The sequence below is a fragment of the Malania oleifera genome, chromosome 5 (genome assembly GCF_029873635.1).
Source record: "Malania oleifera isolate guangnan ecotype guangnan chromosome 5, ASM2987363v1, whole genome shotgun sequence".
NCBI lineage: Eukaryota > Viridiplantae > Streptophyta > Magnoliopsida > Santalales > Ximeniaceae > Malania > Malania oleifera.
In genome coordinates, this window is record NC_080421.1 from 109983117 (window position 1) to 109995440 (window position 12324).

The 12324-nt window shown below is 34.0% G+C and overlaps 1 protein-coding gene across 1 annotated transcript; it reads right to left on the minus strand.

Annotated features, from left to right (window-relative positions):
- Window positions 1–8945: 8945 nt before the first annotated feature.
- On the minus strand, window positions 8946–10472 carry LOC131156123 (acyltransferase GLAUCE-like). Its single transcript, XM_058109570.1, has 2 exons — window positions 10038–10472; window positions 8946–9836 (listed from the first exon to the last, which is right to left on the minus strand). The coding sequence occupies exons 1-2, from the start codon at window positions 10470–10472 to the stop codon at window positions 8946–8948; spliced, it is 1326 nt and encodes a 441-aa protein (XP_057965553.1).
- Between the last annotated feature and the right edge of the window lie 1852 nt (window positions 10473–12324).

Below are 12324 nucleotides of genomic sequence, written 5' to 3' on the forward strand. Positions count from 1 at the left end.
AAAATTATTGCCATAATCTCATTTCTTCAACAAGCCACCTATGTATCCTCATTTTGCATCTCTCCAAAAATTTGTGTTCTACACCTCATTATGGCCTTTACACTTATTTGTTTTCTCTTCACTTATATATATATATATATATATATATATATATATATCAATGGAATGACAAGGATTAGAAAAATGTAGCCAGATAAAGAGGTTGTGAGATGAATCTTTTGGAGAAAATACATTTAGGAAATGAAAAAGTTGGAAAAAAAAAATTGTTTAGATAAGAGAAAAGGAAAGGGCAATGGAGGACAAGTGCATTTGTAATTAAAAATTGAAAACCTCTTAAATAGTTAACGTAAAATAAGTAAAATGAAATTTGTAATAATGGACTACCCAAAAAAAAAAAAATTTGTGCTTTAGAAGCAATATAATACAATAATATAATAACTAGGTGTGAGTGTTGTGGTTACTGAATTATAAATAAAACAAAAAAACATGAAGCTTTAATTGTTATGCGTATTAAATTAGAATTTCTTTTAAATATGATTTTTGAAATCTTTATAATAGTAAAAACAAAATGCAATTGTCTTTTGATGCTAGAAAATGAGTATGGAAGCCTTGGAACATGAGAAATGTGTGCCAAGAGATTCTAAAATTTTTAAAATAAACATTACGAACTATTCATCATCCTCTATAAATTTTATTTTATTTAAACCAATATTAATCCATCATTTATAAGAATTGTGAATTTCACATCCAATTATATGTTTAATCTATTACTTTATTTAATGGGTAAAGTTTAGTCTTCAATTGGCATTAAAATGTATTAAAACTAGAAAGAAAATGACAAAATCTAAACTATATCGTGTTCAACCTGAAATTTAAATATACGCGTACGCATATCACATACACATAAGAATTAAGAATTCATGATATTTATCATTTATGATGATTTCCATACAGTATAAAGTTGGGTGAAACTGGACAGGGTGCTGATTAATAATGTTTTTTCTTTAAAATATGGTAAAGTTAAGACATCTTTGTTGAAAAGAAATACTTCAGATCATTCTCCTATCATTTTACAGCTGTGTGCGAGTATGGAGAGGTATGGGTCAGTGCCTTTTAAGTTTCACAACATATGGACATCGCATGGGGATTTTTTGGAAATAGTTGAATTGTCTTGGAGAGAACACATTGTGGCGGATTCAGGATTGGAGGGTAAATTGAAAAGGCTAAAACAAAGACTTAGGGTGTGGAATAAACAGACTTTCAGTCGTGTTGGTGGTTTTATTCAAGAGTTGGAGGAAAGGGTGGAAAAATATGAGAATTTACTACAAACAGAATACTCGGAATCAGTTGAAGAAGAGTTCCTTGTTTCTAAGGCTGAATTGGAGGTATGGTATAAAAGGGAAGAGGCTAGGTTGGCGTAGCAAATAAAGATGAAATGGTTAATTGATGGTGATCAAAATTCAAAGTTTTTTCATGCTGTGATTACGCAAAAAAGGCGTAACTCTTGTGTAAATTCAATGGTGCTTCCTGATGGTTCAGTGTTGGAAAATATACAGATGGTCCATGATGAAGCTGTGAATTATTTTGAACAATTCTTGAGGCAAAATAGTTCAATGCAGAGGTCAAATCTAGATGGTATTATCCATTTGGTGGTTTCTGAGGAATCTATAGGTCAGTTGAGGGAAGAACCGACTGAGGAGGAGGTTTATGAAGTTATTTCTTCTATTTCTGTGAATAGTAGCCCGGGACCGGATGAGTTTGGGTCTTCTTTCTATATTACTTGCTGGAAAATTATTAAAAATTATGTGATGGGTGCAGTAAGAGAACTCTTCAGAGGTGATATTTTGTCTCGATATTTTTGTTCCTCTTACATAGTGCTTATTCCTAAAGTAAAGGATCCTCAGTTTTTTGATAAATTTCGACCGATAAGCCTTTGTAACATAATCTATAAAATTTTCTCCAAAATCCTTGTTGGTAAGCTTTCATTAGTGATGAGTGATTTAATATCTTTAGAACAAAATGTTTTGTGAAAGGGAGGAGTATTTTTGAAAATATAATGTTTGCTCAAAAGATGACAAAATTATTACATAGACGGGTGAGAGGAGGTAATATAATGTTAAAGCTTGATATGAGTAAAGCGTATGATCGAGTGGAGCGGCAGGTGGTAAATCAGATTTTCCATGTTCTTGATTTTCCAGATTGTTTTGTAAGTTGATTCAGAATTGTATTTCTACTCCATGGTTTTCTGTCATGATGCATGACACTTATAGAGGTTTCTTCAAGTCAAAAAGGGGTTTGAGGCAAGGGATCCGTTGTCGCCGTATATTTTCATCATCATGGAAGAAGTTCTTTCTAAACTAATTCAAAAAAAGTTGTCTGAGAAGCGGATTTTACTGTTTGCATATCCGTATGGTGCACCTATTATTTCGCATTTAATGTACGTGGATGATGTTGTTATATTTGCTCATGCTAGAAAAAAAAAAAATTTGTTAGACAGATAATGGAGGTGATTAAGGAGTATGAAAACTGGACTGGCCAAAGGGTGAATAAAAATAAATCAGCTATTTTTTTCTCAAAAAAGTTGAGTGTTCAGAGGAAGGGAGAAATTCTTCAAGAGACTGATTTTATTGAAGGTAAATTTCCTTTTACATATTTGGTTGTGCCGATAGTGGATGGTAAATTAAAGGGTTGTCATTTTGATCCTTTAATTCAAAAAATCAGTAAGAGAGTTGAGGGCTGGAAAAGTAGACTGTTGTCTCAAGGAGGTCGTCTAGTTTTATTAAGAAATGTGCTTTCGAGTATGTCATTACATCTGTTAGCTGTTTTAAATGTCCCGAAACTGGTGATAAAAAATATACAAGGTATGTTTGCTTCTTTTTTCTAGGGATTTAAGGATGGAAAAGAAAAAATGAAATGGAGAGCTTGGAAGAAATTTTGTGTTCCTGTGGAGGGGGGCATAGGAGTAAGGGACATTTCAGAAGTGCAACGGTCTTTGTTCATGAAGTTTGATTGACATTTATTAACACAAAATTCTTTATGGGTTAGATTTTTTAAAACTAAATATGTGAAAGGAAGACATAGTACTCTTTATAGACCTCATGGATCGGATTCTTCCTTTTAGAGAAAAGTTTTGTAGGGTATGCCTAAACTGTTAAGTAAATCTAAGTGGAAGGTTAGAGAAGGATATGTAAAATTGTGGCATCATAAGTTTCTAAATTCGAGACCTTTATTTCCAGATTGTCCAAATGGTGCACATTCACATATCAGATTAAAAGATTTGGTTATCAATAATACGTGGGATGTGGAAAATTTTGCAGAGGATTCTGGGGTATAATAAAGTGGAAGAAGTAATGGAAAAGGTAGAAAATCTTAGAAACTCTTCGGACATAGTGTTATGGCTCCCAGAGAAGGATGGTTACTTTAATACAAAGTCCGCATGGGATGTTATTAGAGTTAAAGCTCCAAAGTTTGATTGGGAAAAGTGGGTTTGGAATAAATGGTTACCGAAGAAAATTGCTATCTGCATGTGGAAGACCGCTTTTAAGTGCTTAAGCATTGATGAAAAGGTGAGATGGGTGGGGGTTTCACTTGCTTCGACGTGTAATTGTTATGAGATGAGGCAGCCAGAAGATATGGAGCATGTGTTAAATAAGGGAGACCTTACTACAAAGGTTTGGAGGAAGGTTTCGGTGGAGGTAGGTGTTCCTTTCCTTAGGCAACAAAGTTGGAAAGAAAAAGTCCAAATGTGGTTTAATAGGGCTTCCAGATTTTCTCAATTGAGATCACTGATGGGTTTGATTCCTTGTTTAGTAGTTTGGAGACTATGGAGAAGGAGATGTGCGGCTAGAATGGAGGGGAAATTGGAGAGTAGTATAGATGTGTGGTTGTCCATTAAGTATTAGGTGGGTGTTTTGAGCAGGAACATGATAGGTATGATTCAGTTAAAGGATGCTGATTTTCGGATATTGCAGAATCTGGAAATGCAAATTGTGAATAAAAGAATTAAATCTGTGCAATGTGTGAGATGGCTAAAACTGAGGCAAGGGAGGTTGAAACTAAATTTGGACGGGAGCAACTTAGGGAACCCAGGGGCGGCGGGTGGTGGTGGCATCCTTAGAGACCATATAGGTTCTTTTGTTTTTGGTTTTTCAAAATATTTTGGTTCTTGTTCAAATAATGAAGCTGAATTGAGAGCTCTGTTGGAGGGAATAAAGATTTGCAAACATTTGGGTCATACTAGTATTGATATTGAATGTGATTGGAATATTGTAGTAAGTTGGATTAGATCCAGCAGGTGCTCCTTGTGGTATTTATGGGCTTTTTGGGAGCAGCTTATTGGTTTATTGGAGGGAGTAGACTTTTCGATATGACATTGGTATAGAAAAGGGAACAAAGTGGTAGATGCCTTGGCTCGACAAGGTGCTATGGGGAGGAATAGTTTGTTTACAAATAATAGTCAACTCTCTAGAGTTATCAATGGGTTATATAAACTAGAGAAGATGGGTACGACTTATATGAGGTGTGTTTAGCTGTTTTCATGTTGGTTTTAGTTTATGCTTTATGTTGTTTATCTTTTATTTGTTTTTTTTTGGGTGAGATTTGTTTTGTAGGTCCTTGTTTTGTTTTGTTTTGCTTGGTCTTGTAACCCTATTTTTTGGCTGGATGTTGGTGTTTTTTTTTGGGAGGCCTTTAATGTTTTGTCTTTTGTTTCTCCCATTGATTGTCTTGTAACCACGGTATTCCTCTGCTAAAAGTGAGGGTTTATCAATAAATAAATGGAGGTGCCGCCCTTCTTTTTAAATAAATAAATAATAAAATTATACTAAAATGTAATATAAACCAATAGTAAAAGAGTTATTCAGGTGTTAAAATCATTTAAGATTTGGGCCCTATGCATATAATATAAGTGCCCTATTAAAAAAATTATTATAAAAAAAAAAAAGAATAGCCTGGAGCACAAAACTCCCGTGCATGTGGGGTCCGAGGAAGGGGCGAACCATAATAGGTTTATAGTACACAGTCTTACCTCATATTTTTGCAAGAGACTATTTTCATGTCTTGAACCTGTGACCCCCAGGTCACACGGCGACAACCTTACCGTTGCTCCCAAACTCCCCTTCTAAGAAAATTTTATTATATTATAAAATATTATATGTTTACATTTTATAAGCATGCTATTAGGTAAATTTATTTATATTTTATAACCTCCCTCTCTTCTTATCTATTGATCTCAAAGATGTGATTTTTAATCTGTAAAAGATGGGCAAAAAACATACGGCGATTCCTGACTGGGCTAAGTGACCTGCTTATTGCAGCAAATGGGTTCATGGTTGATCCACTGAACCCATGAAATGAAATGATAGGAATCAAATAGAATGAAATTTGAATAGAAAAATAAAATGTTGAATTAAATTTGATTCCACTATACCATTTGAATGAATTCAAGTGATAAATTCGATTCTATTGTACTTGATTCTATTCCATACCTATGTATCAAAAATGCAGCAAGTTAATTTACTGAAAAATTATCCTTATAGTGAAAAACTAGTATATCCTATAAACATGAATGCAAAAACTACAAAAGCTTTGATCCTATGGACTCGAAATGGGACGGAGTGCAGACTGTCGTCCTTGATCGAAGTTCCATGTTAGAGACTTATCCACAGCAACAACCAACAATTCTTTACAAAGCAGTTACACGAAGATCAGTTCAAATATTTCCCAAGATTCTTGATATTCAGTTACACGAAGATCAGTTCAAATATTTTCCAGGATTCTTGATATGTTTGTTTAGATATGTAATCGGTTTCAATTCAAACTTTTAAATTCAAATGTATTCCTCTGTTCCTATCTTTCCATGATTCAGTTGTAACAAGAATATATTTTACATCTCTATAAATACACGCCTATACCAGTGTTTAAGGTAAGGCAGCAATTCTCCAAATATTTGAGCTTTCACATGGTATCAAAGACTAAGTGACCAACGTCTGATCCCAATGGCCTCCTCCTCCTCTGCTCTCGTTCCATCCCCACCCACCTCTCTTACTCCTCACTCCTTTATCACCGTCAAGCTAAGTCATGACAACTACTTACTCTGGCGTGCCTAAATTGTTCCCTACCTTAAAGGCACTCGTCTATTCAGCTATGTTGATGGCTCACTACCGGCACCACGTACTCATATTTCCGAAAGTGACAACTCCACCCAAATCATTCCAAATCCTACCTTCCACTCTTGGCACCTTCAAGATCAACTCATCCTGAGTGTCCTTACCTCCTCCCTCACGGAAAAAATTATATCTCATATAGTTAAGTGCACCACCTTGCGTGAAATATGGCTTGCACTAGAATGCATGTTTTCCTCCAATTCTCCTGCTCGGATCACTAATATACACTTTTAGCTCGCTACTCTCAAAAAAGCCAACCTCTCAATTGCTGATTATTTCCAACAATTTACCAACTTCACTGATACCCTTGTTGTGTTGTTGATCAACCATTAAACAATTATGAGCTTGTTTCTTTTCTTCTTGCAGGCCTTGGACCGATTTATGACTCCTTTGTCACATCTGTTACCACTAGAGTTGAACCTCTATCCATTGAAGACCTCTATGGTCATCTCCTTGTTCATGAAAAGTGATTGGAGCAGCATTAAGCCACAGTTGATCTAACTGTCGCCAATGCCAATTTCACATCCTGCAACACCACAAATCGTGGTGGTCGTGGCAATCGTCACGGCTCTCCAAGCCACAATGGACAAGGCAATTATCAGAACTCACCATCTCGGAACAACCGATGCAAGGGGCGTGGTCGAAGTTCTTCATCCTCTTCCAACAACTCTCGTCCCATTTGCCAAGTTTGCAACAAAACGGATCATGTTGCGTTGGACTGTTATTACAGGTATGATGAATCGTACCAGCAGGATTCCTTTCAAGGCCAAGCATATGTATCAACTTCCCAAAATTCGACTGATGCAACTTGGTACCCGGACTTAGGTGCTACACATCATCTTACTTTGAAACTTGTCAATCTGAATATTAAAGCTGAAGAATACTCAGGATCTGACACAATTCGTGTATGCAATGGTAATGATCTTCCTATTCATCATATTGTAACCACTCAAATTTCCACTCCCTCACTTAAAATTCAACTCAATAATGTGTTACATGTTTCCCATATTTGCAAAAATCTGCTCTCTGTCCAGCGCTTCACCAAAGATACCTATCATGAGGGGTTATATCATGATATACACAAATCCCAGGGTATAGAAGAAGTTCTTATGTACAGATATATCACACAGCAATAGTTTATATTATTATAATAACAGTATGTTCAGATAGCAAACTCAAAGACACAGATATACTTTAAATTACATTACATATATTCTGTACAGTTTATCAGCTTATTCATATTACAGTATTAGTATTTTAAATGTGTAACTCAGCCACCACACACTAATAATAGCATATTTCCTCTTACTGAGCGTTGTCTCATTCTAGTGACTTATTGTTTTTTGAGGAAATTCAGCTAGGCGAGTAGATCAAGCTCGAGGTTAGAGATTGTCTTGAGCTGCCCTTACTGGAAGGGTAGGTGTATTTTTGGTACCAGTGATGTGGGAATAGTTTCCAGGTTTTGATGTTGTCACTAGGTATTTTTGGGTTACAAATATATTTCAGAATATTATAGTCTTTGGTATTGTGTATATGGTAGTATACAATCTCTTATTTACTGCTGCTTAGTTGTGTATGACATACAGGGATTCCCAGTGCTCCTTCGAGCTTGGGGTATTTTCAGTAGCATTTCAGACAGATGATATTTATTATATTCAGATAGATAAAAAAATGTTAAATAAGTAACAGGTTGTTATAGATATGTTCCTATGTATAGATTTTGAACTTTAAATTTGAGTTTATGAATTTAAATAAAATAAATACTATCATAAATTTAATATAAGGTTCGAAATCAACTTTCAAGATAGATTATGTCATCGAATCACAATACATCTTAAGTAGTCGATTATAATTTTAAATTTTAAATAATTTTGAATTAAAAGTCTCTACCGATTCCACTTGGAAAAAGAATTCTTAAAGAACCATATTAGAATTTTTAATTTTGCACGCTGTTAATATTTAATTTTGCTTAATCTCAAATTGTTTTCATAATAAAGTAAAAATATGATAAAAGTCTTTTTGTTTCTTATTTTTCTTTTCTTTCCTTAATTTGAAACTTGAAAAACATTAATGGTTAGCTTGGATCAATGATTTTTCTTGGGAAAAGGAAAGGAAAATAAGAAGGAACAACATTTTTCACTGTGTTTTCCCTCTATATCAAATATCATTTAAAATAAAAAATTATATTGTAATATAATTAAAAATTAAGAAAAACTAAATGTAAAGGATGCGTAAAATTAAAATTTCGTTCATTGATTTGATATATATTTTTATTTTCTTTCTCACTTTCCTTGATTACCAAACATGAAAAAGTGAAATTCTTCTTATTTTCCTTTCTTTTCCCCAATATTTTTCAGGTTTCAAATAGTTTGCAAGGAAATGGAAAAAAAGAAAAAAGAAAAAAGAAAAAATGAAGCTACTTTTTCATGTATGCTTATCAAGTAAAACGAAGAAATGACAATAGAATCCCTTCTTCTGATTGTTTTAAATGGCAACAGAAAGATGATATTCTTGTTTAAGGTTAATAACATAGGTCAGAAAATTACAAAAAAAAATTACCCAAGGCAATGAGTGCTAAATGTTTCATTCAAATCATAAATCAATCCATTTGACTACAAGGAGAAATGAATTTTGAAGTAAATTTCTTAAAAATAATTCATTAATAACAAATAACCATTAGCCTAGTAGCTATGACTTAACGAATAGCAACAAAGGACACTACAGAAAAATATGCTAATGAAATATTATACTTCTTAAAGAAAAGCCTTTGAAGTCATATGGTTAGTCCTCCATCATCAACTTACGAAACTCCTCCATTTGATCCTCAGGCAAGTCTTGGCAAATATTAAGGCCTCCTTCCCCCTTCGGCTCTGGTAACAGAATAACTAGACCAGGTTTGACTGAGATTGTAGTGGCACATATAGCTCGACCCCAGGCAAACTCAGCTTCTTCCAATCCTAGTCTCCACCATGCAACTATGGAGAAGGTATTTTTCCCACAAGGCACCCCTTTGTGCACTTCAAGCCAATCAATCCCAGATTTAACATACTCATCGTCCAATCTTTCTAGCCCTTCTTGCACCTTCCTAACAAGAACAGAGTCATCTTCCCCTTTTAGTTCACTCATGCTTGCCCGTGCAAACCCGGGAACTAGTGCATTCCCTGCAAAGCCAAACGGTGCTTCTGGCACCACCCGTTTTCGAACATCCACCGGAAACAACACTGTGCAAGTTTCTTCTTCTGGCGTACCAACTGCGATGCTCCTAGCCTTCCATATCTTAGCTGCCACGACCTGAAATATGGAACAATTCTTCAGAACCCCATCCTTGAGAGCTGCCTTCTTCATGCTCGCAATGCGGTCAGCGGGCAAATAGACCAAGTGAGATTTATTTTGTGGCCTCTGTTGCACAATGGCAGTGGTGTTGCTGTTGCCTCGAACAGTGAATGTGCTGTCTATAGAAATAGGTCTCGAGTACTCATAATGTGGGTGGTCGATCTTTGGTGGGTTCCTTGCTTTGAACATTGTTCGATCAGGCTTTGGCTCTATGACAAGGCCATCGCCGCGACTTAGGGCAGCCAAATTCGTCTCAAATTCACGAACTGCAACACCGTCCATAGTGCAGTGGTTGTACCGAGAGGCTAAGGCTAAGCTCCCACATTTGAATTGAGTCAACTGTCATAAGAAACTTAACTGTTAGTTTGAATTTAGGTTCAATTCCAAACCAAAATTAGTGTATTTGTTCCATTATAAATCATATCTTAACTCGTGCTCCTGCCTATTATGCATGGATTAGTATGTTCTACCGTTAACACTAAAAAAAATATATATATGTACCATTTTATTGAGAGAGAGAGAGAGAGAGAGAGAGGGGACCTGAAGAAGCATTAATGGTTTTTCTTTCATGTCCATTTTATCTTCATCCTTTTCATGCAAAAAAGCAACTAGAGGCCTAAACTCTGACTTAGGAGTCATAAGATCCCCAAATTGGCTCAACTCACAATCTATTGTTGCGGCGACAACCACCATTCCTGCACCATTGCAATCAATCTCGAGGCGGTCACCATCTTCCAAAGATGGAACAAGTCGCCCGCCCAAAAAATCATAGGCCACAAGCATCTGGCCAATTGCTTGGTATAAGCTAGAAACAGCTTCTGAAAAGCTCATCTGGGTTGGAGGAGGACCAAAGAAGGACACAGACTCTTGGTACGTGACAAGAGTCTGGTCTATGTTAGACAAGAAGATACGACGCCGATCAGTCTGCATTGCTGGTCTAATAAAAAATTTCTCTACCAACTTCACATCCGCCATTTGGCTTATGAGAATTCACTCAATGGAAAGGAAATAAAAAAAAAAATATTTCTTCAATCTCTTGCTTCATATTTCATATATGTTTTGAACGTTCTCTATTTATAAATACAACACTAAAACATGTTTAGGTTTTAAAATTGAAGGAGTTTTCTAAAACATTAATTATATAAGTTGTAAATGAATACATTAATTGAATAATATTGAATTGCGTGAATTAAAAAGTTGGCTTTGTCAAATTATCAGTTAAGAATAATACTCACTAAGAACCCTAGCTTGACTTACCATCTCAATCTATTTTTATTATTAAAAATGGAAATAAATAGAAAAAATAGTCATATATGTATGAACATTTGAGTGTGATGAAACAATAGAGCAAGGTAGAAGTTTCCAACACGTGGCATCATTAGACCCTTACAATTTAGATTGACCAATCTCCCTATTGCAGAGAAAAGGATTAAATGAATTTTGGCCACAAATGAACACTATGATGATGGGCACTAGGCCCTAGGCAGCCTCCCGAAGCCTCAAGAATTTGTCCATCCAAACATGGCCCAACCTAAATTCTTATTATTATTATGTTCTTAACGGAAGTACCTTGAAGCTTCTTCTTTATTTCTACTAAAATATTCAAGAGCACATAGTTATTTTAGTTTTTTTGACTCTAATATTATGATATGTAGGTGAGAATATATTGTATGAAATAAAGGAAAGGAAAATAAAGAAAAATTTTATTTTTCTACTTTATTAGAGACATATTTGAATCAAGAATTTTGGTTGGAAAAATGAATGAAAATGAAAACAAGAAGAAAACTCATTTGTTACTATCTTTTTTCCTCCGTACCAAACACCACCAAAAACGAAAATTTGTTTTAAAATTTCTAAAAATTAAGAAAAATCAAATATAAATAATTCATAAAATCATATTTTATCAATTGATTAGGTATATTTTTTTTTTCTTTTTCTCACTTTCATTCATAACAAAATATGAAAAATGGATTCCTTCATGTTTTCTTTTCCTTTCCTTAAGATTTTCCAAGTTCCAAACAGGGTCTAGATATTATTAAAAATAAAAGTTTGTTTTAGTGTGACTAAAAAATAAGAAAAATTAAATATTAATTATATATAAAATCAAATTTTAGCTCATCGATTTGATTTTTTTATTTATATTTTATCATTTTCTTTGGTAATAAAAAAAATGAAAATATGAATCCTTTAATTCTTTTTTCTTTTCTTAATATTTTTTGACTTCCAAACAAGACTTAAGAAATTTACATAATTAGTTAGTCTGCAACCTCATTCACATATAAGCATGTCTATTAAAATTTTAGGAGTTTCAAAGACTTTCCATTACGTTAACTAAACCCTTCTTATTAAGGTAGAAGCATGCGTTGATGAGATCAATTCATTATATAACATACAATAAATAAAATTTATATTATTCTAAACAACAAATTATTCATAGAAATTATATTTTTTTGTAACTTTTAAATTAAAAATATTTTTAATGTTGTTGCTGTTTTCAAAATTTAACCTTCCATTTTTAATTTAATCATGATAAACTAGTCTAGTCAAATTTTAAAAACGTCATTTTAGTTGTTTGTATTTTTTTCATGTTAAATGATCAATTAATGTGCACGTCTATTATCTAATTCAAAGAAAACGTAAATGTTGTCCAACTGAGTTTGCTCAAGTAGTAATGGCGAAGTTGGGTTTTAGTAATCCCAAACTCTTTTTTTTAGTAACCCCAAAACTCTTGAGGTCAATTATTAATTTGTGATTTGCCTAATGAATTAGATGTATCAATAAGCAGATAACAATGTTTTTATTTCCCGATTTGGTGCCGCTTAAGTAG